We start from the raw sequence: 25,799 nt of genomic DNA, 5'->3' as shown, positions 1-25,799 counted from the left end.
GGAAAGAGCTCCAGGAGCCCCACCGCGTGCCGGTCCAGGTTCAGGGTGTGCCTGCTGCCTTGGTTTCCCCAGGCCCGCCGGGCAGGGGCGGTGGTCCATTCTCTTCTTTGCACATCATTACACGTTCGCTGCCAGGAGCCCCTGCTGGACCCCAAAGCATGCCTCACTGCCCGGTCACGGCCCACGTGAGGAAGTAACACACCAGCAGGACCCGCTCCGCGGGGGCGCAGAATGCACCGGGTCCCCCAGGGACCCCACGTTATGGCCCCCTCCCTCGGTACCATAGAGCCTCTCCTCTGTGCGACCCTCGCAAGACCCCTGCGCCCTGGGAAGGGTCACGGCGTGTGGGTGGGGACACTGCCCGGAGCAGCTGCGCTGTCGGAGCAGGTTCTCGTGGCACCTGGGCGCAAACACCTCTGGGGCCACACCCGCGGCCCGCAGGGTGAACCAAGGGCGGGGCGGCGGGGCTCCCGCGACCCCGCCCCTTCCTCCTCCCGACCCCGCCCCTTCCTCCGCGCGGACCACCCTGGCTCCAACGATGCCGCGCGCGCCCAGGTGCCGGTCGGTGCGCGCCCTGCTGCGGGACCGCTACCGGCAGGTCCTGCCGCTGGCCACCTTCGTGCGGCGCCTGGGGCCCGAGGACCGGCGGCTCGTGCGGCGTGGGGACCCGGTGGCCTTCCGCGCGCTCGTGGCCCAGTGCCTGGTGTGCGTGCCCTGGGATGCGCAGCCGCCCCCTGCCGCCCCGTCCTTCCGCCAGGTGGGCTGCCTCCGGGGACTCCGGTCGGGCCCGCCGCGGTGGTGGTGGAGGGGGTGGGGAAGGACGTACCTGCGTCCCCAGCGACTCAGGAGCCCTCCCCGGCAGGTGTCCTGCCTGAAGGAGCTGGTGGCCAGGGTCGTGCAGAGGCTCTGTGAGCGCGGCGCGAGGAACGTGCTGGCCTTCGGCTTCGCGCTGCTGGACGGGGCCCGCGGCGGGCCGCCCGTGGCCTTCACGACCAGCGTGCGCAGCTACCTGCCCAACACGGTGACGGACACGCTGCGCGGCAGCGGCGCGTGGGGGCTGCTGCTGCGCCGCGTGGGCGATGACGTGCTCACCCACCTGCTGGCGCGCTGCGCACTCTACCTGCTGGTGCCCCCCAGCTGCGCCTACCAGGTGTGCGGGCCGCCGCTCTATGACCTCTGCACCGCCGCCGCGGCGCGGCCCACGCGAATCGCGGGCGGAACCCGGATTGGCCTCGGACTCACGCGCCAGGCCGGGAATGGCGGCGACGGTGAGGCGGGGGGACCCCGGGAGCTGCCGGCCAAGGGCGCGAGGCGGCGTCGGGGCGGCGCGGGGGGCCGTCCGCCTCCAGCCAAGAAGCCCAGGCATGGCCTGGAGCCCGAGCAGGGTACCGAAGGGCAGGCGCCCGGGGCCCACCTGGGCAGGGCGCCTGGGCGGAGCGACAGCGACCCCCGCGTGATGACACCCACCAGAGCCGCTGCGGAAGCCAAGTCTCGGGAGGGCAACGTGCCCAGGACCCGTCGCCCCTTCCCGCTGGGGGGCGGCGAGAGGGGTGTTCGCTCCCCATCCCGGCGGCCGTCACATCCCCAGGGCGAGCCCGGTCCCGGAGCGTGGGCTGAGACCAAGCAGTTCCTCTACTGCTCGGGTAGCAGAGAACGGCTGCGCCGCTCCTTCCTGCTCTGCTGCCTGCCTCCCAGCCTGGCGGGGGCCCAGAGACTCGTGGAGGCCATCTTTCTGGGCTCTAAGCCCCGGCCACCAGGGGTTCCCCGCAGGATGCACCGCCTGCCCGCGCGCTACTGGCGGATGAGGCCCCTGTTTCGGGAGCTGCTTGAGAACCACGCGCGGTGCCCCTACGGCGCACTCCTCAGGGCGCACTGCCCACTGCCGGCCTCCGCCACCCCGGCGGGGCCAGGCGATCAGGAGAGCCCTGGAGTGGGCGCCCGCCCCGGGGGGAGGCCGGCCGCTACCCCCGAGGGGGACGAGGGCTCGCGCCGCCTGGTCCAGCTGCTGCGCCAGCACAGCAGCCCCTGGCAGGTGTACGGCCTCCTGCGGGCCTGCCTTCGCCGGCTGGTGCCCGCCGGCCTCTGGGGCTCCCGGCACAACCAGCGCCGCTTCTTGAGGAACGTGAAGAAGCTCCTCTCTCTGGGGAAGCACGGCAAGCTCTCGCCGCAGGAGCTGACCTGGAAGATGAAGGTGCAGGACTGCGCCTGGCTGCGCGGGAGCCCAGGTGAGGAACCCGACCTCAGGACCTCGAGTGCGGCAGGGCCTTCTCCGTACCTCGCTCGGGGGGGGGGGGGGGCAGGGGGCTCCTTGGTGGCTGTCGGGTGGCTCCCTCTGAGTTCTCTGCCTCTGTCCCCCTCTCCCATCCGGTTTGCATAAATCTCCCGACGTGTTCATGGGCTCAGGCAGGTTCTGGGCGCCGGGGAGGGGCGGTGAGCAGGCAGGACACGTGGTCTAGGGCTGCACCAACAGACCGGGGTCAACAGGAGGTCCTGTGAGCGTGTCTGCGGGTCATTCATAACCCTTTTTGATGTCAAGGTTTATCGCCTTGGCGTGGTGCCCCGCTGATAGAAATGGGGGCTGGGCCCAGAACCCCATTTATGGGGTTGGGAGGTGAGGCACCTGGGTCCCCCGCTGGATCTGGTCAGCCCACACGCGGATCCGGATGTGAGTTCTAATTGTGCCTCCGCTAGGCTGGGGCCAGGCAGGCGGGAGAGTGAAAAGACCGTGTCCTTGAACAAGGCCCCAGCGTCACCAGGGGTCAAAGGGGAGCATCAGGACGCCGTCCGCTGTCTCCGGGCAGTGGGCAGCCGCGGTGGGTGCTGGCAGGATGTTTTCTGTGAAGCTGAGCCTGCGGTGTCCCTCCCACTGTGGTGTTCTGGGTTTGATATTGGGCTTCCTCCGGCCCAGCCACTGTCAGCCCCGCCTCGGTCAGCACCCTCCGTGGCAGGGCGGAGCCAGGAGTGAAAGGCCCAGCACCCTCCCTGCTCTCCCTGTGTTTGACCACCCCACACTCCTGAGATGGTCAGGACTTCTAGAAGGAAGTCGTCTGTGAGAGCCAGGTTTGCCCCCCGCCTCTCCCGTGCGTGTGACAGTCCCCGGGGCTGGGGTCCCCGAAGATCGCGACTGTGGTGGCCTCAGGTGCAGCCGGGGCACGCCCTTTCTGGCTCCCCAAGAGACCCAGGGGCAGGTGACGCGGACAGTCAGGGTGACCTTCAGCAACTTGGTTTAAAAAAATTTTTTTTAATTGTGGGGACGTAACATGAGACCTACCCTCTTAAACAACGCTGAAGTGGACAGCGCGGTATTGCGCAGTGTACGCTCGGTGTCCTACAGCAGATCTCCAGAAACTTTGCATCTGGCGTGACGTTTACACCCCCTGACCAGCAGCTCCCTGCACGTGGGACGCCGTGGATGAGTCTCCAGGAGGCGGGCTCAGGAGACCAGGCCCTCACCTGACGCCTCTGTGCTCGTGGGGCCCCAGCCCACTTTGTGGAAGGAGGATCTGAGTTCTGTGCTCTGGCCCCGATTTCAGATGGGCCCCCGTGCCCCTCGAGCTGCAGGCACTGAGGAGGTGGTGTTTTCCCAGGCGACTGGGCCCCAGTCCCTGGACCTCCCGGAACCTTGCTCACCTGAGCTGTGCCCCTGGCCATTTGCTCCTTTCCATTGCCTCGGCCACACCTTCTGCCCGCTGGCTGAATGAATGCTGCTCTGAGCCGCGGCTGTCCGTCTCTCCGAGGTCACCTCTTCCACCCTCTCCTGCCGGAATGCTGCCCCTTCCTCCGTGCCGGCCAGGCACTCCGTCCACAGCACAGGCCATTGTCCTGCCTGCCATGCTGCCCACTGATCCCTGTCAGCTCCCTGATCCCCAGCCCCGGAGGCCAGACAACTGGTCTGTCCACATCTGGAGCCACGTGTCACTAGAGACATCACCAGAAGGATTCCTGCTCGCTGCCTTAGCCTCTGGTTGGCCCGTCCTGTCCGCCTACATCCGACCACGGTTGCTTTTCCTGAGCTGCGGGTGGGAGCGCTCCCCGCTCCCGCCCCTGAGCCCCATGGACCTGAGGCGTGGCTCTGACGTCTCAGCGGCGCGTCGGCCTCTCTTCACTTCCCCACCTCTCTCCTCCTCAGTCAGCTGCCGCCCCTCCGACTCCCTCCCGGGCTGTGCGGTTCCCCAGCCCCGCAGTAGCTGCCCCGTGTTTATATCAGCCGCTTTTCGGTGTTCTCTGTTTCTACTGCGATTTCTCCATTGATCTTGGAGTTATTTTGGACGATTACTTTTTATTTTCCGAATGTGTGGCAGTTTTAAATTGCCTTTTACTGTTGATTTCTGACTCAGCCATGTGCGGGTCCGTAGGACCGCGGTGGCCTGGAGCCCGTGGAGAATGGCTTGGTCTCGTGTGTGGCGTTTGCACTAATGGTTCCTGTGTGTTTGCAGGCCGGGCTTGGTGCTGTGGTCACCATGTCAGGTGCCATGCAAAACATGTGTCCTTCCAGATGCTGTGATGCTGAGGGTACACGGCCCCAGGGGGTGGGTGTGTCCTTTCCTTCTTGCCCCGATGATCTGAACGATGGGTGTGTTAGCTGCAGGCACGTTTTAGACTTAATCTTCCTCATGAATGTTTAGTGGCTCTTTTTACCATAAAGTGTGTTTACCTGCTTTCCCGTTGGTTAGTACTTCCCGCTTGTGTCGTTTTTCATTATTTTTTATCTTCAACCTGTTCATATCCTATGAGGATACGGGGTTTAAGTGTCTTAACGACAGCACTGAGCTGATGTGTTTTGTTTTGTTTTGTTTTGTTTGCGGTAAGTGGGCCTCTCACTGTTGTGGCCTCTCCCGCTGTGGAGCACAGGCTCCGGACGTGCAGGCTCAGCGGCCATGGCTCACGGGCCCAGCTGCTCCGCGGCACGTGGGATCTTACCGGACCGGGGCACGAACCCGTGTCCCCTGCATCGGCAGGCGGACTCTCAACCGCTGCGCCACCAGGGAAGCCCTGAGCTGACGTTTTACGTTTATTTTCAATCCATTCTGACAGTCTTTACCACTTACCTGGAGTAATTTTTTTTCATTTTCTGTGATGATAGGCGAGTGTGGATGCATTTTTTCACCTTGCAATTTGTCTCCCTCTTCCGTGTTGTTATTCCTTGTTTCCTGATGTGCATATTCTCACGTGCATGTGCGTGCGTTGGTTTTGCTTCCAGCGTTAGCTTTGTATTCTCCACTTACTCTCTCTGGGTGGTTGGTTACCTTGGGAACCGTGTAAAGGACTTGCGTGTTGGAACCGGATCACACTTGAGCTGTTCCCTCCACTAACCCAGTTGTGTCCCAAGTTAGATGCTGCTGGTACTGTTTCTACAGTCGATGTTTATGTAGCTTCATCCCCCCTTCTCTTCTCCTTGCTCACCGTTCATTGTCCTGCCCCAGACCTGCCTCTGGGGCCCCTTTTTTCTCCTCTGTGTTTCTTTCATGCCAGTTACGGGTGGTAAAGCCCTGGCTCTGTCTGCACTGAGGCCCCCCTGGCAGCCTGGTGATGGCTCTCTAGATGCACCTCTGCTGGAGATGTGTCCGAGTGCACAGAATAAAATGCAGAGGACCGCAGGGGAGAGCGCTCACCTTGGCCCGTGGCTGGGTCCAGAGCCCCGCGGCATGTGGCCGCGTCTGCTCGCCCGCGGCGTTCAGCCTGGAAAACTCCAGGCGTTTCTGGCTCTTGCCACCCAGGCGCGAGGCCTGAGACTGCACACCAGCCTCAACCACCCGTCCCCCGTGTGGAGAGCAGTGTCTGCTTCCTCCAGCCTGTGTGTAAAGGGGACAGATGTTCCACGTCATCACTGCCCAGTAGAAACATAACGTGAGCTACGTACAACATTTCAGGTTTTCCGTAGCCCCAATAAGAAAGTAAAGAAGGAAAGGTGAAACTAACTTAAAGACATTTTTTATCAAAGCCCAGTGATCCAACATCATCACTTTAACGTGCAATGGGGGAAGCGTCGTTGCTGAGGTACCCGCGTTCTCCTCTGCCCGAGGCTCCGAGTCACGGCACGTGGGCCGCATGTGCAGCCGTCCAGGCCCGAGGGGCCACTCAGGCAGCACGTGGGGTGAGCACCGGCCTCTCTCCTCCCAGGGGCTCGCTGCATCCCGGCCGCCGAGCACCGTCTGCGCGAGGCCGTCCTGGCCAGGTTCCTGTGCTGGCTGATGGGTGCGTACGTGGTCGAGCTGCTCAAGGCATTCTTCTATGTCACGGAGACCACGTTCCAGAAGAACCGGCTCTTCTTCTTCCGGAAGCGCGTCTGGAGCCAGCTACAGAGCGTCGGCATCAGGTACGGCCATCGGGAGCCACGGCCTCTCCCTGCCCCGGGCTCCTCCCCCAGCTCCCCCAGGGACCCCGCCCTCGTCACGGACTCCTGCAAGCCCCTTCTTAGCTGAAAGCCGGGGGCTTGGGCTAGATGGTCTGTGGGGTCTAGGAGTCTGTCTGGACTGAAACAGTACGGGCGGGCTGCTTACTTCCCCCTGGCACGTGGGCCTGGTGCTGTTTAATCCGCACGGAACAGATAGGATGACACGAGATGACAAACCCGCCTATTTGACGCCATGCAGTGGGGTGCGTCTGGGGCAGAGGCGTTGCCGTGAAGCAGGCCTCCTCGGGGCTGAATGGCCGTGGGGTGGCCATGAGATTTGTCTCAGTTGCTCACTGACTGTCATGTCTTTTTTTTTTTTTTTTTTTTTTTTTTCCGGTACACGGGCCTCTCACTGTTGTGGCCTCTCCCATTGCGGAGCACAGGCTCCGGACGCGCAGGCTTAGTGGCCATGGCTCACGGGCCCAGCCGCTCCGCGGCATGTGGGATCTTCCCGGACCGGGGCACGAACCCGTGTCCCCTGCATTGGCAGGTGGACTCTTAACCACTGCACCACCAGGGAAGCCCTGTCTTATGTCCATTTTGAAAGACTGGGCAGGTGTCAGCTGGATTGGGATCCAGCCAGGATGGATGGGGTGACAGCCCGACAGACACGGGCTGGGCCTGGCCGAGGCACCCAGTGTGAGGGCTCAGCTGTGCATTTGCGCCAGAGCCGTGCCCTGCGTTACGTCTGTGGAGGGAGCCGGGCCGGGGTCCCTGAGTGCACGTGCTGGGGCCCATGTCCTCCTGTGTCTGGTGCGGGAGGCTCTGGACGCCTTTATCGTGGTCTTGAGTGAAGGCGCCCCATTTAAGTATTTCACGCTATGTGATCCAAAGCGGCTGTTTAGGCTCTCCTTGTGGGGCCCATGGGGCCCAACCCCTGCCTGGTGGGTGTTTGAATCCCATGATGGGCTGTGCTTGGAACCACGCTTCACTCCTGGGGCCACCAGCCCAGGGAGCATCCTCACCCCAGCGGTCAGGAGGCAGGGGCCACCTGGGCCCTTCCCTGTGGGTGGTTTTGGGGTAAAGGCTGAAGGTCATAGGTAACAGGGAGCTGGCAGGCCCATAGGGAGACAATTCTGTTCTTCGGGGGGCTACGCCGAGCACTCCCTGCCCATTCTGTGTAGAGGAGGGTGGGCTCTCTGGCCCACGGGTCCTGGCCTGCACCAGCCAGGGCTCTGTCCACCGGGAACCGGGTGTCCTGGCCCTGCCAAGGAGGGGCCTCCAGCAGATGCCCGGCCGCCCCGCAAGTCTGGGGTGCTGGGCATGGGTTCTGCCGACTTCATGGGCGCCGGTGGCTGCCATGCTTGCCCGCCCCGGCTTCCCACGGGCACCTCTGTTTCAGACAACACTTAGAGCGCGTGCAGCTCCGAGAACTATCCGAGGCAGAGGTCAGGCGACGCCAGGAGGCCAAGCCGGCTCTGCCGACGTCCAGGCTCCGCTTCGTCCCCAAGCCCAGCGGGCTGCGGCCCATCGTGAACATGGGCGACGCCGTGGGAGCCGGGAAGCCGCACAGAGACAGGAAGGTCACCGCTTGTGCCGCTTTTAGGCAAAGTGCATTTGAACCCCAGGCCTGGTGGGTGTAGTCAGAGTCTCGGGGGGCCGGCAGCCCCAGTGAGGCCGTGGAATGGTGGGGTGCCGTGGATGGGGGTTCCCGGGCCCAGAGAAGGAGCTCCTGGGAAGGCCAGTCCTGTGAGGTGCTGGATGGGCTCCAGGAACCCCCTGCGCCCCTGGCCCCTGGAATCCTCCGGGGCAGAGGGGCCACGCGATAGCTGTCACCAGCCTGCCAGGGTCCCGAGGACCCCCGGAGGACGTCACCCCCGTGGTTAGCGCCCCCGTGACTGCTCTCCCCGCCACAGCACCCTGCCTCACCAGCAGCTCTGACCCCTTCCATGCGCCTCCCTGTAGGACTTGGGGGTGATTCGGGGTGATTCCACCGTTAGTGAGAAAGAGAAGCTGTCGCGCTGCTGATGTGGGTTTGGTCCATGAGCGAAGACAAAGTGCTCTCCCAGTGGGCTGGGGTCCCCCGGGAGGTGGTGCCCCTCTTCGCTGGGTGGGGGGACCGGGTAAGTGGAGGGGACCAAGGGTGTAGCTAGTTGCATTTTTCCACACGTGGTGTCCGTGATCCCAGGACGGGTCCCTGGGGAGACCCTGGGGTCTGGGGTGGGCGTCGGGGGGGCAGCCATCTGGCCCTTCTGCGGTCGGAGGGAGGCGGGGTAGGCGGGGATGGCGGCGGCGGCGGCACAGAGCGGGGGCCTGGCTCTCGTCCCTGGGGGCCGTCTGACCCCACATCCCCTTGGTCTGGGGCCCCTCTGGTGACACTGGCCGTCCTGGGCTGGGCCTGCAGGTCCAGCATCTTACCTCCCAGGTCAAGACCCTGTTTGCTGTGCTGAACTATGAGCGGCTGAGGCGCCCCGGCCTCCTGGGGGCCTCCGTGCTGGGCATGGACGACATTTACAGGGCCTGGCAGGCCTTTGTGCTGCCCCTGCGGGCCCGGGGCCCGGTGCCCCCACTCTACTTCGTCAAGGTGGGCGCCCGATTCCCACCCCCCGGCCCTGCAGGTGACCCCTCGCATCAGGTCCCCGCCGGTGTGGGGAGTGGCCAGCCTTTTGCAGTCCCGTGTTTGCCGGAACGAGTCACCCCTTGGTGGAGCCGCGTCCATGTCCCACAGATTCTCCTGTGAGCGGGAGGGCAGGGGACCCCGTCTCCATTTGGGGGTGTCTGGCTCCCAGGGGCAGAGGCTTTGTGCCTTCCCCTCTGGAGTGGACTCCGTGACTGCACCCCAACTCCACGGGAGCTCCTGCCCTCGGGATCCCCTTCAGGGAAGGAAACACCTGCTCAGACCCCAGCGCCGGGTGCCCTGGTACCCTGGTCATCCGCCAGGGGCCTCCTGGTCACCAGCTTGCAGCTCAGAGAGAGGGGCGAAGACCCGCCCTGAGGGTGCTTAGAGTCCGGGGGAAGTGGGTATCTCAGCGAGAGGCCCGTCGGGGGCGGGCGTGGGGGACGGGGACGGGACAGTGTGAGGGGGGTGCAGGGTCTCCCCAGTCCCCTGGTGTACGATTCACCCCAGGGTTTGCTGACCGCAGGTCAGAACCAGCAGGACCGGGAACTCGGGGCCCAGGTGAGCGCATCCTCAGGCACTTCGGTTCCCACGTAGGTGGACGTGGCGGGGGCGTATGACGCGCTCCCCCAGGACAGGCTGGCGGAGGTGATAGCCAACGTGATCCGGCCCCATGAGAACTCGTACTGCGTGCGCCAGTATGCCGTGGTCCAGAGGACTGCCCGCGGACACGTGCGGAAGTCCTTCAAGAGACACGTAAGCCCCACCGGGGGTGTGTTCGGTGCTGGGGAGCGCGCTCTGCGGGAGGCGTGCGTTGGGTGGAGGGGGCGTGGTCTGCTGGGGGAGCGGTCTATGGGAGGCGCATGCGCCGTGGTGGTGGTGGTGGTGGTGGTGATGGTGATGGTGATGGTGGGCGTGCGCGGCGGGCCCTCCTTCCCCACCCCCGCGCGCGTGCGCACGCGTGGTCGTCGTGCTCACTCCTGGTGTTCCCGTCGGGTCCTGTCCTCCCGCTGCCCCTTCACAGCCGCACGGCCCCGACTGCACACCGGGCTGAGCAGAGGGGAGGGACCCTGGTGGCAGCAGAGCCACGCGTGTTTCCGTGGTGTCCCAGCGGCCACGCAGCAGGGCCGCGTGTGCTCCATGGGAGGGGAGGTGCCACCGGGCGCCTAGCCCGGGACTCCTGGGCCGCGCTGCTGTCCGTGTGTGTGCAGTGGGGCGAGGGTGGAAGGGCAGCCCCTCGCCGCAGCCTCCGGCACAGGCAGGGCTGGGAGGGGACAAGGGCATTCGGTTGACCCCGGGCTGGGAGGGGACAAGGGCATTCGGTTGACCCCAAGGCCATCAGGGTGGGGGGTTTCCTAGCGCTTGTCGGGAAGGCTTTTGGACCACCTCCCCACCCCACCCCGGCTGAAACAGCGTGTGTACTGGAGGCGGGGGGGGGGTGAGTTACCCCAGAAGTTCTTGGAAAAGGCACGTGTGAAGACCTCAGCACAAGGCGCTGGTGAGCATGGTTTGCGAGTCCTGAGTGTGCAACGCAGGGATCTTGGGTTTGTGGACAGGGATGGAGTCTCCTCCGCTTCACAGTCCAGAACAGCAGCGCCCGTGGGACTCCCTCCCACCCCCGGGAGCCCACCTCTCCTACCCCGAGCACGGCGACGTGCTCGCCTGTCTCTAACTCTGTAATGTGAAATCAGGGAAACTCTGCCCTCCTGTCCGGTTTCCGCCGCGTCTGGGGTCCAGCCGCCCAGAGCAGCCTCTCCGTGTTCCGTCCGAACAAAGCCCTCGTTGCCGTGGGCGGATTCCAGGCTTGTGTAGTTTTAGGAGACATTGCCCCAGAGGTTCCAGCGTGGCTGCAGGCGCTGCAGGGGGCCCTGGCGGCGGTATGGGTGGTACCGAGAGACCAGGGCTGCAGCTTGCAGCCTGGCCGCCCGGTGGGGCAGCGCAGTCCTGTCTGTGGGACTCGGTCTGGGGAGATCCGGTTCTGGGCACCTTGTGTACCGGTCACGTGGTTGTGTCCTCTCATGGGGCGCCCATCCCATCTCCCTGGTGCTGCCAGGCTGTCTCCTTGGCCGTCCATCTTAGGGGATCTTCCCACGTTCTGGGGACAAGTCCTTGGGCCGCTGTGGGCTCCCAGGCGCCTTCTCGGCCTGTCTCGCCTTTTCTTTTGCGAGTGGAGTCTCCACAGACAGATGCTTTTGTTTTGATGGATCCAGCTTATCCGCAGTTTGGGGCTGAAGCCGTGTTGTGCTTGAGCAGCCTAACTGCCCGGCTCCCTGACCTTAATGCTCCTTTAGAATGTTTCTCGTTAGAGCTGCGGCGTTCAGTCCAGGGTCTGTTGTGAGTTCATTTTTGCGCTGCTGCTTTAACGTGTTCCGTCTGCTCGAATCTGGGCATTTATAGACCCGTCTTCTGGTTCACTCGCCTACTCTTTTCTGTCCCTGATTTTACACCCATTTATGAAATTCTTAATTTTAGCCAGCCTATTTTTCAGTTTTAGAAATCCACGTGAATTTTCTCACAGATTCTAGGACTCTGGTTACATCCTCCATCTTTATTTTGTTAACAGTGTTATCTTGAGTGATTTTAAAATTCCAGAAACTCCATATCAGCTCGCCTGCAGGCAGGTTTCTGTCGTGTCTGTTTCTGCTGATTTGTGGGTGGTTTCGGTCACACAGGCCTGTTCTATAGCTTTTGGAATTTTTTCCCGTGTGCCAGACTTTGTAAATAGGGATTTTAACGTAAGGGTTTTGCGAGCTTTCCTCCAGAGTGGATGGTATTTTCCTGGCAGTGGTGGAACCGTGATCTTAGTCCTGCTGGGGTCCATTCTAGACAGTGTGGTGCCTGGTCTCCCTCACTTGGCCCTTCCCCAGTGTGGTCCCCTCGGAGGGGCTGGGCTCCCTCAGACCCACTCGGCATGGCTCTGGGGGCACCTGCTGCTGAGGGTGCTTTCTCTGCAGCCCCTCCCCAGGGAACTGCCCCTCAGTCCCAGCTGCTTCGTGCCTCTGAACCCCAACATCTTCAGCCTCAGAGCCCCCACTTTCTGCTCGAGCTCCACCTCCCACGGTGGATACAGGCCTTGGGGAGAAGTCGGGGTGAAGGTGGGATGCACCCCGAGGGCTGAGACCCCAGCCCACCTGCGTCCCGCCTCCCCAGTGTCCCCAGGTGGCCGTGCTCTGCATCTCAACCCTGGTCGTAGCGGCCATGGCGGGAGCACCACAGAAGCTGTAGGGCGGGGCCTCTCAGGCTCTGTTCCCCGTTCTGAGTGTGCCCTTGCTATCGGGACTTGGGGAGGGGGGCGTCCACCCGCGTCACCCCGTCTTCTCGGCCAGCAGGTGTCCACCTTCACGGACCTCCAGCCTTACATGAGACAGTTCGTGGAGCACCTGCAGGCAACGGGCTCGCTGAGGGACGCCGTGGTCATCGAGCAGGTCAGTGTGGGCGCTTGCTCACTGCTGGGTCCGGGGCAGCTGTGGACACCCTCTGTGGCTGGCAGAGACTTGCACCGCCTTAGGCCATGTTTTCCCTCTTTCTGGGCCTCACGCACCCTCTGCCGCCTGCCCGCGGCTCTGCTGAGATTTGCTGTACATCTTCGCTCTCAGTTTCGGTCTCGAGGTCACACGAAGGCAAGTCCCCTTCCTCTAGGAGGACAGAGGGGGTTTGCCCCGTAGACCCGCCTCGAGCTAGCCCATCAAGTGACCTGTTTTCTTGTGTGAGCAGAGTGTCCCCAAGCCAGGTTTGCCAGCAATGGGTCGGCCCTCGCGGTTCCCGTGCTTTGTGCACAATAGTCTCGGAGCGACCCTGCCACGATGTGAGGCTCCCAGACACCAGACGCCTTCCTTTGGGTCCGGGGCCCCCACTGCGAGCCGTCCGGCTGGCCCGCTGGCTCGCCCAGGGCGGCATCCACGCTGGTGAACGCCTGCCTGTCTTCACAGAGCTGCTCCCTGAACGAGGCCGGCGACAGTCTCTTCAAGCTCTTCCTACGCCTGGTCCACAACCACGTGGTCAGGATCGGGGGCAGGTGAGTCCGGGCCCCCCAGCTCCCCCTCACCAGCCCCCGGACAGGCACTGCGGCCGTGCGGCCGGGTGACGGAGCAAGACCCCCACGGCTGTGGGAAGTGCTGGCATTCAGAAGCCGGCAGATAATTCTCTTAATGTGTGTGGAGCCAAACCGGCCTGGGCGAGTGCCTGAGCGAGACCCCGTGTGTGACCGAGTAGTGCAGTGGCCCTGGGGCTTCGGGCTCACGGCCGCAGCCGTCGCAGGTCGGCCTGGACCGTGGGGCCTCCTCGGAGGCCCTTAACCGTGGGCCACGCTCAGGAAACCTTCTAGTTAAATGTGTTTTCATTGTTGTTATATTCTCAGTAATTACAGCGCTTACTGAAAGATACTCACGTTAAAATATTAAAAAAACACGTACATCCTGGGGAGGTACACGTGCCAACTGCACAACAGGGCGAAGTTTGACAAAGGGGACACGTCTGCACGTGCATGTCAGTGGCACCAGGTGGGAAGAGGACTTTCTCCACGGGAAAGGCCACGCCTCTGGCCCCTGTCTCCTCCCCAGGGGCACCACCACCCGCTGTGACCTTCGTGGAGAGGGGTCGTGCCACGTGCGACCGAGGCATGGCAGGGCCTCGCAGGGGAGCGTGACAAATCTTGATTCATGTTCCCCCAGGCGGGTGTGGCGTGGGCACACGTGTCCATGTATGTCTGTGCTCCACGTCTGTGCATGTGTTTACGACATGAGCGTGAGGCCCACCATGGCTGGCCCACCTTCTAACCACATCCTGCCCCCCAGGTCGTACGTCCAGTGTCAGGGGGTCCCCCAGGGCTCCATTCTGTCCACCCTGCTCTGCAGCTTCTGCTACGGAGACATGGAGAACGAGCTCTTCCCCGGCATCCAGCGGGATGGGTATGGACCCCTCTGCGTTGGCGGATGTTGCCTTGCTTGGGGCCTGTTTGTATTTTTGGTCCTGGATGTAGACGGGTCCTCACCCTTTCTTCTCGTAATGGCGCACAGGAGGTGGTCAGCAGGCCTCCGGCGGGGAGTAAACGTGGCTTTCTGCGTGGCTGGGGCTTCGGACCAGCGCCGAGCTCGTGTGCTTCCGGCCCAATCGTGGGGCCCCTGCTCGGCATCCCCAGCTGGAGCCGAATCCCACAGAAACCAAAGTCTTTGGTTAGATTCTTTGGAGAAGGTCACTTTATCCGTGTCCACGTGAACGCAGACGTTAAATTTTTCAGCGTTGGCTCCCGTGGGAGGACGTTGCCTGTGGGTGTAAAGCAGTATGTTCAGGGTCTCCCCTCATCTCGGGTCAATCCGTGTCCAGGGTGCTCCTGCGCTTCGTCGACGACTTCCTGCTGGTCACCCCTCACCTGACACAAGCCAGAGCCTTTCTCAGGTAAGGGCCCCCACGTGTGTGTCTCTGCAGGTGCATTTTGGCCCACGTACGACGGTGGGACCTGTGTGCGAACGCCCGTGCCCCCCCGCCACATCTCCGCGTCCCTGGAGAGTGTCATGCGGCGCGGCCCCGCAGCTCTGAGAGCCCAGAGCGCCGTCGCTTCCTCCTGTCGCTGGCGTGGCCGTCAGGACGCAGGTGCCGCCACAGGAGCTCAGGCAGCAGGGCCGGGTCCGCAGAGGCTCCTTGGAGGTTCCGCACCCGTGATGCGCTGGTGGCGGACGGGGCAGAGGCTGTGCGCTGCGCACCACGGGGGACGGAAGAGAAAAAGCCCTGCACGGCTCACCTGCGGCTTCCCCGCGGAGAACGTTTGTGAGAGCGGGGAATTCAGACGTGTCAAGAAGGAGGGGTTACCAGGCGTGGGGATCGCACGGGTTTGGTGCCCAAAGCAAACCCGGCACCTGGGACCCTTTGGGCTGCAGCTGCGGTGCCCCATCCATCCCGGGAGTCTGAGGGCTTGTTTCAAAGCGTGGTTTTCCAAGGGAGAAGACATTTCAAAACTGAGCCCTCAAGGCGTCCCCGCCTGACACTTTGGTCACTTTGGTCGCTGGGCTGCCTTTGGAGAAACCCACCTGGACAGCACCCGCGTATCCTGTGTCTGCCTGCGGGATAGCCCAGGCTTGAAGCCTGGAGTCAGCCCGCTGTGATGCTCTAGGGCGCCCTGTGGCTGCCCCAGCACAGGGCACTGCCAATGTAAACCTGTCACTTAAATCCAGTGGTGCCTGCGGGTCCGCGTGGGCACCGGCCACAGGTGGAGAGCTCAGTGGCCACACGTGTCCAGCGGCCACCGGAGGGGACAGCGCAGAGGTCGTCGCCTCCGTCACGGGAAGTTCTGGGAGCGGTGCTGCTCTGTGGTCCTTGGGCTGCGCCGGGAGGTAGCTCTGAGCGTGTCCGTCGGGTCCCACCAGGGGGCGCAGCAGACAGGCAGACGTCCAGGAGACTTGCCGCAAGGAGCTGGCTCGCGTGATGGTGGGGCTGGCCGGGCAGGTGCTGGGGCTGCAGTCTGTGGGCGACCCCCACAGTCAGGACACCCCCTTTTGGCGCTCAGGGCCCTTCCCCGATGGGTGAGCCCACCCCACTCCGCGAAGTGGCCTCCTTTAAAGCCGGCTGGTTGCAGGTGTCAGCCCCACCTACAGACCCCCTGGTCTTACGCAGACTCGAGTGTGCACACCTGGGGACCGCAGCCTTGCCAGGTGGACACATCGGCTGGCCGTCACAGAGAGGACCCGTCCCTTGGACTCTGCCTGCCCTGCGAGCCCCGTGTCTCCCAGGTCCCAGCTGCCTCGTCAGCTCAGTCGCCCACCTGTCTTACCTGGAGGGCCATCCCGGCGGGCCCTCGTCCTTCAGGACCGGCCCCTGGGGCTTCTGTGCTCCCCTCCCCCGCTGCCTGCCTCTGCCCTTGCTGGCCTGTCCACCTTGGCCTCTAATCGCTGGCACTTGTTTGCCCAGAAGCCTGGAGGCCAGAGCAGGGCTGTGTCCGGCCTTCCTCGCGGGCCCGTGGTCCCAGCCCTCCAGTCCCCGCCCGCCTCGCTGGGCTGTTAGGTGACGTTGATCCATGCCTCCGAGACCTGCGGGTGGCATCCCCTCTGCCCGGTGGCTGACGTGGCCCCCCTGATGCAGGACCCTGGTCCACGGCGTGCCCGAGTATGGCTGCCTGGCGAACCTGCAGAAGACGGTGGTGAACTTCCCCGTGGAGGACGGTGGCCTGGGCGGCACGGCCCCCCTGCAGCTGCCGGCGCACTGCCTGTTCCCCTGGTGCGGCTTGCTGCTGGACACCCGCACCCTGGAGGTGCGCTGCGACCACTCCAGGTGAGCACCGCCGCTGCGCAGCTCCATGCATCCTCCCGCATGGCAGGGCCCGAAGCCCCAGGGGGTCAGAGGCCAGCGGTGGGCACTAGGGGATGGACCCTTTGGGGGAGCCGTTTTCTGGGCGCTTTTTGGTTTTTTGGTTTTTTTGGCTGCGTCGGGTCTTGGTTGCGGCACGCGGGATCTTCGTTGAGGCACGTGGGATCTTTTGTTGCGGCGTGCACGCTTCTCTAGTTGTGGCGTACGGGCTTCAGGGCACGTGGGCTCCGTACTTTGCAGCACGCGGGCTCTCTCATCGAGGCGCGCGAGCTCAGTAGTTGTGGCACATGGGCTTAGTTGCCCCGCAGCATGTGGGATCTTACTTCCCCAACCAGGGATCGAACCCGCGTCCCCTGCATTGGAAGGCAGATTCTTTACCACTGGACCACCAGGGAAGTCCCTTCTGGGCATATTTGATAAAAGGAAATCGCATGGCAGACGCGGGGGCACCACGTGTTCCTCCGGGAAGCGTGTGGATCTGAACCAGAGCTTCCAGGACCTGCCCGACAAGGGTCCCGGTGGTCCCACTGGGCGCCAGGATTCGTGGTCACCTCTGGCCCGTCGGGGAGCAGGGCTGCCGTGCGTGTGGCCTGCTCTGTTCACGGTGTCGTGGGTCCCTGCCTCGGTCGGCTCAGGCTGCCGCAAGAAACACCACGGACATTTCCGTTCTCTTGGTCCTGGAGGCTGGAAGCTGAGGTGCAGGGGTCACAGGCCGTTCTCTCCCGGGGCCTCTCCTGTGTGTGCGTGTGGGCGCGTCTGCTCCCTGAGGCCTCACACGGTCACCCTCTGTGTTCAGCACCTCAGTGTCTCTTCTTGGGACACCAGTCCCATGGGATTAGGGCCCCACCTTTATGATTCCATTTTGCCTTAATCACCGTCTTAAAGGCCTTATCCCCAGACGGTCTCGGGGGTCAGGGCTTCAACCTGTGAGTTTGGGGGATGCAGTTCGACCCCTGAGAGCCCGTCCCCCCACCTCCCCCACACTGAGCCTGAGAGCACGCAGCCCAACCTCAGGCTCTGTGCAGACAGAGGGCCTCGCGATGCACGTGGACGCAGGAACCTGTGCTCTTTCATGAATGAAAAGCGCAGGTGTCAAGACGGTGGCGGATGGGCGTGCCCGTCCTGCGCTGGTACTCGGTTCCGCTGGGGCCCTCAGGGCTGCACTGGGTCCTCCTTCTGGGGTCTCCCGGGAAGACACAGGTGCAGGCACTTTCCAGGCGCAGGTCCACGCGTCCGTCTGCTGCTCCCCCCGCCCCCTCTCACGGCCGGGCACCGACCACACCGGTCAGTCGTGAACTGTCCACCAGGTTGTCTGGCTCCCCGTGAAGCCGTGACCATTTGGGGGGCAGGCGCCCGTTCCGGCCCAGCGCAGCGGATGGGCTGGACGTGTGTGGTCGGAGTGTGAAGTGGACACACGTGTTTCCTGGAACCCCACGCTGTCTCACAGTTACGCCGGGACCTCGATCAGAGCGAGTCTCACCTTCAACCAGGGCTTCCAGGCTGGGAGGAACATGCGGCGCAAACTCCTGGCGGTCTTGCGGCTGAAGTGCCATGGGCTTTTCCTGGACCTGCAGGTGTGCGGGCTGCCCATGGGCGGCTGGGGCTGCAGAGCGCAGAGGGCAGCTGGCATCACCGAGGGCTTGTGCGCGCTTTGTAGATCCTGGGGGGTTGTGTGTGTTTGTACTTGTGTGCGGGCACGTGCACGTGTGTGGAAGTGCTTCAGGCATCACATACGTGTGCACCCTCATGTGTACGTGTGTGTGAACGAGTGTGTGCCTGCGAGTACGTGCAGGTGGGTAGCGTGTGTGGGTATGCGTGCCTGTGCATGTGCCTGTGTGTGCAGGTGTGCACTGTGTGGGTGAGTGGGCGTGTGTGTGTCCAGGGCCCCCAGCCCTCACCCTGCCGTGTGGCTGCCCCGCCATCTTCACCCGGGCCCCTCCTCACAGGCTGTAGGGCCCAGGACCGCTGTGGCCTCAGCGCTGGAGCCGCGGGGCCCAGGCCATTGTCCAGCCAGGCTGGGCTCTCCCCCTTGTCCTCCCCGCAGGCCTGACTCCACCGCAGCTGCTGAGGGGCCCCAGTGAGGACCTGGCGGGTTTCACGGGAGAGACTGATGGATTCTTACCGAGATGGTCCTTTTTCTATTTCTGTTTGATGGGGCAATAAAGCAAAAGACAAACTCAAACACCAGAGGTATCGCCAACGTTTCTTTTTCCTTATGACTCCAGGTGAACAGTCTTGAGACAGTTTTCACAAATGTTTACAAGATATTCCTGCTGCAGGCCTACAGGTGGGTCCACGGGTGGCCGCCCCACGAGGGAGGTGACGGCCTCGCCCTGGGGAGCGCGCTGCCCCCGGGTCCGTGAGGAAGCAGCGTCTGCGTCTCAGCGGCAGACACCGCCTCTCCGCAGAGCCCTCGTCAGCTCTGGAGGTGCTGCTCCCGGGCACCAGGTGGTGCTGGGAGGCCAGAGCGGCCCGGGGTGGCCCGAGTCCCTGCGGCGGGAGGGGCTGGCGGGAGGAGGGTAGCCGCGGGGCGGGGCGGATAGGAGAGCAGAGGGCCGGTCAGTGCACAGGAGCGTCTGTGGTCCCGAACCCTCAGGTGCACCCAGAAGGGACGGCGGGATGCAGCTCCCGGTCAGTCCAGCCACTCTTCCGGAACGTTCCCTGCCCTTGGGTGGCTCTGCGGCCCCCCTCCGAGAACCAGGGCCGGGCAGGTGACCGTGGAGTCCGGTGCTTGTCCATCCTGGGGAGGTGGACCCCATCCTTCATTAACCGCGCCGGCTGGCCTCGGGGACCCAGAGCCAGGCTCGCCGCCCGTGGTCTCCAGGGAGCCCTGCCCCGGCAGCCTGGGGAGGCTGGGCCCTGACAGAGCTGACATCCCCAGGTTCCACGCGTGCGTGCTGCAGCTCCCGTTTAACCAGCCAGTCGGGAGGAACCCCTCGTTTTTCCTCCGGGTCATCTCTGACACCTCGTCCCGCTGCCACGCCCTCCTGAGAGCCAGGAACGCAGGTGTGCGCAGGCGACCAGGGCAGGGCTGGCGGGCCGAGGGGTCGCCCGGGGCGCTGGGCATCGGGGTCACCCCCATGCACTCCGTCCTGTGCCCGTCCCGGGTCCCTTGTGCCCCGCAGTCACTGTAGCATCTGCCCCTCCAGCAGCCACAGCGGAGACGGGGCGTCGGGGCACCTTTAACTTGCCAGCAGCCCGCCGCCCTCCGCCCCGTGACTGCAGAGTGACGTGGCGCTTGGGGGCCGGCTGGTGGCCCTCCTCCCCTGGGGCTCTGGGCGCTTGTGTCAGGCCAGGCCAGGGTCCGCAGGAGGCCCTGGGACACCCCTGCCCACCTCAGGGAGGAGCCAGTGAGGGGCACCCACGCCAGCCGCGCGCCCGCCCGCTTTGGGTTCACTGCCCCTTGGCTTGGTCCCCTCCGGGGCGTCCCCACCTGAACGCTCCCGCTGGAGTCCCTGTGTCTGCACCTCTGGCCTTGTCCTGGGCGTTTCTGATCTGTCTGAGGCTCAGGCCGTGCGTGTCTCTGAGGTCCTGCGTGTAACAGACTTGGCTCTTCGTCACGCCTGTTTGTGGAGGTTTCTTGGAGAAGTTGAAGAAAACGTCTCAGTTTTCAGAATTTCTTGGTGCTCATGTCGGGGTGGCCCCTGAAATGAAGTGGCCGGTCTCCCCCCGACCGCCCCCAAGACCCCACTCATGCCATCAGCCTGGAGGGACCTCCGGCAGGAGGGCAACGTCTGGGGCCCCTGGTATCCCCGGGAGGAACACTGGGGCGGGGCCAGCGGGGCCTCAGCCTCTCCTCGTGTCCCCCAGGGATGTCACTGGGGGCCAAGGGTGCCTCCGGCCTGTTTCCTTCCGAGGCCGCGCAGTGGCTCTGCCTGCACGCCTTTCTGCTCAAGCTGGCTCGTCACCGTGTCACCTACAGCTGTCTTTTGGGGGCACTGCGGACAGGTAGGCGCGGGTGGAGTGCCAGGTGCCCCTTTGTGAGGTGCAGGCCCTGCCCTCCGGTGTTGGGGCCCCTCCGTGTCTGAGGGGCAGATGGGCAGGTCTCGGAGCCCCCAGGTGAGGGGTGCGGGTGCCCCGGGGGTTGCAGGCCCCCTCCCTCATCCAGGGGCCTGGCGTGACCACCCGGGTCTCACCACCTCTCCAACGCCCCCAGGTCCTCGTCCTCCGTGTCCCCTGCAGCCCCCCACCTGCGTGTCCTTCCTCGCACCCCCGACCCAGGTCCCCCTCGGGCCTCTGCCTGACGGTCCCCGTGCTCCCGGCAGGGGTGGGGTGCTTGACCCCTCCTGAGGTGCCCACCCCAAGCCTGCCTGCACACAGGGTGCTTGGTGGTGTAAGTGCCTGCTGCTCTCAGCAGTGCCCCGGGCCCTGGGGAAGGGCGGTCTCTGGTTTCTCGGGGGCGTGGGTGGGGGGTTTGGTGGTCTGACTTCAGTCACTGCCTTGCAGCCAGAGCCCGACTGGGCCGGCGGCTCCCGAGGGCCACTCTGGACGCCCTGGAAGCAGCAGCCGACCCGGCCCTGACCGCAGACTTTAAGACCATCTTGGACTGACAGCCAGCCCTGCTCACAGCCTGGGCTGGGCTCTGGGGCCCTGTGGGAGGGGGCCAGCTCCCCGGCGAGGCCTGCACCCTCCCCCGAGACCCCGGGAGGGGTCAGCCCCCAAGGCCTCAGGGAAGCAGGGCCCAGGCGCTGTGGCCTTCCCGTGACGGGGTCCGTTCTCCAGCTGCTGACCACGGGGAAGAGGCAGGTGGGGGAGCCGGGCATCGGGCGTCAGGCGTCTGGACGGGGCGGGGGGCCCTTTGTCACTCCCTTCCCCTCGCTGCAGGGGCTGCCCCGGTCTGGAGTGATGGCACATGTGTCCCCGAGGGCGCGGGGCAGCACGTGGGGCTGACCTGTGCAGTCAGTGCCCAGCTCAGCCGTTCACACCCACCTCGGGAGCAGTGCCTGCCCCGGGCGCCTCTGCCGGCTGCGTCCACGGTTCACACCCCGTGGCGCTTTCCGCAGAAGCGAAGGGCCCAATCAGCTGTTTGAGGCCCGGTTCCACCCGGCCCCGCCCCTGCTTCTGACCCCGCCTGTCCTTAAGCTCTGCACCCGCCCGCACCCCCATCTCTGGACCCTCCCCGCTGGTCCCCTCTCAGCACATGGCCCGGGTCGTCCTGATTGCACTCCTGCACCGCCTCCTACCCCCTGCCCTGTCACCCCAGTGAAAGGAGCCTTTGCTGATTGTTTTCACAGCTTACAGCTGTTCTCTCAGGGTTTGTATTAAAACGCGTACTAGCGAGCGCTGCGTTCTGTAATTATAAACACGTGCGCCTGTTGGGGTGCGAGATCCACGTGGGTCCTCGGCCTGGCGGGGGTCGGACGGGGGTTCCTGGGGTGGGGATGTGGAGGGAGGGGCGGGTGGCTCAGAGAGGGCGCTCCCACGGGACCCGGCCCAGCACCCCCCACTGCCTGCAGCCAGCTCTGGCCGAGCTCCGTGGACACGTGGGAGAGGACGGGCAGGAAGGTTCTGAGGTCCAGGACGTCAGGATTCCTCCTGAGCACGTTTCTCCTCTGCCCGTTGCCTTCTCAGGGGACCGTGGGATTCTCCTCTTCCCAGAGGGCTCTGTGGCGTGGGCAGCGAGGGCCACGCACACGGGGCTCCGAGCCCGGCCCCATCCCTCCCCTAGAGTGCTTGTCTGCTCACCTGTCCCCGTGTGCGGGACCTGGGCAGGTGGACGTGCTCAGGCAGGCGGCCCCTGGCTGTCACCTGGGTGACGTGCGTGCTGCCCGCTGGGGGCTCCTTTGGTCACATGTTGTCACATCCACTTAGCTGGACTCGGGCAGAGCGCCTGGGGAGGAGAGGACAGGCCTGGGAACAGGGCCTCCCGGAAATGGGGGGCTCTTCAGAGGGGAGCTGCTTGGGTCCCCGAGGATAAGATCTCTACGGGGGTCTTCCTCATGCACGGGGGCCTCGCTGCACTGCCGGGGCATATGGGGCTCTGCTCAGGGTCAAGGATCGTGCTTCGGGGGGCCGTGTGGAGGACCCGGGGAGAATGGTGGTCAGCCCCTGAGCGGGCCGTGGCCAAGTGTCCCAGAGCTTGTCCAGGGAGCCTGGGGGCTTGGAGGCACGGGGCAGATTTCAACCTGGGCTCGCTGGTGGGGGGTTGAACCACACAGATGCCGCCCCTGGTCCGCTGGGGGGGTGGACCACAGAGATGCCACGCCGGTCCCCTGGGGGGTGGACCATACAGATGCCACCCACACACACAGACACGTTTCCGGCCCAGCAGGTCTGGGAATGTGAATCAAACTATTTCCAGGTGGTGGTGGTGCTGGGGGGCAGGGAAGTTGGAGGCTGGTCTTGGGGCTGTCTTCCACGCAGTGACCCCCCGGGATGGAGCTGACAGAGGCTGGCTGGGTCCAGCGTCAGGGTCAGGGCTCAGGAGGTGGGTACGGGCGAGGTTGCGGGGACACAGCTCAGCCGACACCAAGAGGGACTGAGGTGCCGGGGGGCGTTGTGAGAGCAGGCCCCCCTCGCAGCAGCCCGTCAGAGTCCCTCTGTGTCCCTGGTCGGGTCCCCGCCTCCGGTCCCTGTGAGGCGCCTCCACCCGGAGAAGCCATCGCCCGGGCCCGCGCTGCTTCGTCTGCGCTGAGGCTGTGCCCTTCAGAGCCCTGCAGGGCACACAGAGCAGGAGGGGCAGCTCAGGGGGTGACCTGGGGGTCGGCTGTCTGCCCTGTGCCCGGGGACGACACGGAGGCTGGAAAGCAGCATTTTGATGACCTTGAGCAGTTCCCAAGGCTTCCTTCCAGGAGGTCCCTGATGGGTCCACGTGATGTGGCAGGTGCCGTCCAGTGTACCTTGGACGGCGTCGGTGCTGACGCAGCCCAGATCAGCTGAGCGTGAGTGCAGGGCGCCTGCCGGGGTTTATGGCTGTTGCCTGTTTACTGCCACTGCTGCAGCGTCCGAGTGACCGAGCATTTATGACGGACCCAAGTCCGCCAGCGCATCATAAATGAGCAGTGCGGGACTGACCCCGCCCACCTGCTGCCGGCCGGGCGGTGCCCCTGCTGGGAAGGACTGACCTGCTGCCCAAAGCGGAGAGTGCTCCATGCAGGGGGAGGTGACCTGGACCCCACAGCTGCACCCCACTGACCCGCCACCGGCCACCACAGGCTCCCAGCGCCCCTGGACCTGTTTCTGGCATTTCCAGAAACAGGTCAGTCATTGCTCAGTTTCCTGACCTCTACATGCCTCTGGAACCTTGTTTGTCTACTAAATGCAATTTGTCTCAATTTTACTCAAAGTCACTTGTATTTTTTTTTCTTTTTTTTTTTTTTTTTTGTGGTACGTGGGCCTCTCACTGTTGTGGCCTCTCCCGTTGCGGAGCACAGGCTCCAGACACGCAGGCTCAGTGGCCATGGCTCATGGGCCCAGCCGCTCCGCGGCACGTGGGATCCTCCCGGACTGGGGCACGAACCCGTGTCCCCTGCATCGGCAGGCGGACTCTCAACCACTGAGCCACCAGGGAAGCCCAGTCACTTGTATTTTTACTAAAGTGTAAAACTCTTGGAAAGGACATATGCTCTGGTCAGGCTCAAGTGAGTAAGACCTCACTCTGATTTATCTATTTTTTAAAATCACCATGCAGACTACCAAGTCTCCTCAGGGTGAAACATGAAAATAATAAAATTCTGAGAAGCAAAGAAAAAACATCTAGTTTCTTGGGCTTCCCTAGGTCTGAACTGCAGGTGAAGGAGCCTCTGACTCACGTGCCCCCAGGTGTGTGCACAGCCAGAGAAGCCAAGGTGAGCAAGGCACGAGGGGCAGGAGTGAAAGCAGGGCACAGACGAGGCCTGGGGTCCCTCGGCCCCATGGCTCCGCTCCCCCCACCGCCACAGCCCTGGTGTGCGCTGGCACCCAGCCGTGGGACACTCACCTGTGAACAGAGCGCTTCCCACACCTGGCAGCTCAGAGTCCCCCAGGCGCCGGTGGGAGAATAATGACCCCCAAAGACGCCACATCCTAACCCCAGGATCCACATCACCGGACGTGGCAAAGGGGCATTACAGGTGCAGGTGGAGTTTGTAACTAATCAGCTAACCTGAAGGCGGGACGTGATCCCGGATCCCCTGGGCAGACCCACTGGAAGCCCAGGGCCCCTGAACGTGGAGGAGGGAGGCTAAAGAAGACTCACGGCTGTGTTGGCTTTTTGATGGGGGAAGGGGCCACGAGTCATAGAGTGTGGCACGGAGTGGGCAACATGCGGGCCCCGGGCTCCCTGTGCGGCTTAGGACTCACTTTGGGGGCACTCTTGGGTTAACCCCGCTTTAATACTCAGCTCCTCTTAGGTGGGCGGTAGCGCACGTGCTTCTGTTTCCTGGGGTCTGGGCTGCCGAGGGCCCCCTCACGCATGCCTGGCCTCACCTGGTCCTTGTCAGCTGGGGTTGGTTCAGCACCATGGACAGCGTTTGCCCAGCCTGGGACTGGAGCTTAGCGGGAAGTGTTCCCAGCACGACACCAAGGACACACGTGGTCTCCTTGAGTGAGGCCGTGGGGCTGGGGGTGGAAGCAAGCCCGTGTATCCAGTGCCCAGCGCCTTAGAGCTGACCTCTGGCTGTCGGAGGAGGGCCAGAGCAGAGGAGGGCGGGTGGAGGTGAGTGGGCTCAAGAATGGGTGGGTCTTGGCTGAAGGAAGGGCTGGGCGTGAGGGAGGAGGGCCTTCCCCTGGAGACAGTCGAAACCCGCGTGATAATCGGCCTTTTTGCTCATTCCTGACACATTTGACTGAAAAAGTCTCAGAAGAATAAAAGGCAGTGCTTCTGAGCCAAGCCTGGGAAGAGCCGGCCTCCCCGCTGGCTTTCTCGCCGCAGCTCCCTGGCCTTTGAGAGCAGGATGGGCCATGCTTCTGTGACGATTCTCTGCATTGGGCAGCCCGAGCATCGGTCGAGACGGACCCACACCCCCGAGATTCCCCATCACGTGCAGCCACACCAGACCCTCCCCATGACCCCAGGGCTCTAGGTAAAGAAAGGGGCTTCTGGGCTTCCCTGGTGGCGCAGTGGTTGAGAGTCTGCCTGCCGACGCAGGGAACACAGGTTCGTGCCCCGGTCCGGGAAGATCCCACATGCCGCGGAGCGGCTAGGCCCGTGAGCCATGGCCGCCGAGCCTGCGTGTCCGGGGCCTGTGCTCCGCAACGGGAGAGGCCACAACAGGGAGAGGCCCGTGTACCGCAAAAAAAAAAAAAAAAAGAAAGGGGCTTCTATGGGGCGGGGCCTCGTGGCAGAGAACGCAGTCTGCTTTTCCCTGGAGACCGGCCCTGCCTGCAGGTTCCCAGACTCGCGTGGCACGAGACCCCTCGGCTGTGGGGTGTGGCTGGGCCTTCCCAGATGCCCCCCTACCGCTGGCCTGGCTGTCGGCACCCCCGTTGTTTGCCCATGGAATCGCTGGGCACAGTGCCTGGCCACCTGCCGCAGGGCCCAGGAGGCAGACAGTGGGCTGCCCCCCATCTGGGGAAGTGCGTGGACTGCGATGTCGGAGCTGGGCTGTGCCGTGAGCTGGTCTGGAGGGCGCG

The 25,799-nt window shown here is 64.1% G+C and overlaps 1 protein-coding gene across 2 annotated transcripts; it reads left to right on the top strand.

The window, feature by feature from the left end:
• The first annotated feature begins 538 nt into the window (after positions 1 to 538).
• Positions 539 to 20,797, top strand: TERT (telomerase reverse transcriptase). Of its 2 annotated transcripts, XM_060091567.1 has the most exons (16): positions 539 to 757; positions 863 to 2,225; positions 6,121 to 6,316; positions 7,737 to 7,917; positions 8,739 to 8,918; positions 9,549 to 9,707; positions 12,281 to 12,376; positions 12,881 to 12,966; positions 13,745 to 13,858; positions 14,274 to 14,345; positions 16,023 to 16,211; positions 17,695 to 17,821; positions 18,473 to 18,534; positions 19,129 to 19,253; positions 20,058 to 20,195; positions 20,694 to 20,797. In XM_060091567.1, exons 1-16 carry the CDS (start codon positions 539 to 541, stop codon positions 20,795 to 20,797), a joined length of 3,411 nt encoding a protein of 1,136 aa, XP_059947550.1. The 2 variants fall into 2 exon arrangements, with proteins under 2 accessions (XP_059947550.1, XP_059947551.1); XM_060091568.1 differs by lacking the exon at positions 16,023 to 16,211.
• Positions 20,798 to 25,799: the final 5,002 nt, after the last annotated feature.

Source organism: Mesoplodon densirostris, chromosome 3 (genome assembly GCF_025265405.1).
Source record: "Mesoplodon densirostris isolate mMesDen1 chromosome 3, mMesDen1 primary haplotype, whole genome shotgun sequence".
Classification (NCBI taxonomy): domain Eukaryota; kingdom Metazoa; phylum Chordata; class Mammalia; order Artiodactyla; family Ziphiidae; genus Mesoplodon; species Mesoplodon densirostris.
This window is presented reverse-complemented; position numbering and strand designations above follow the sequence as displayed.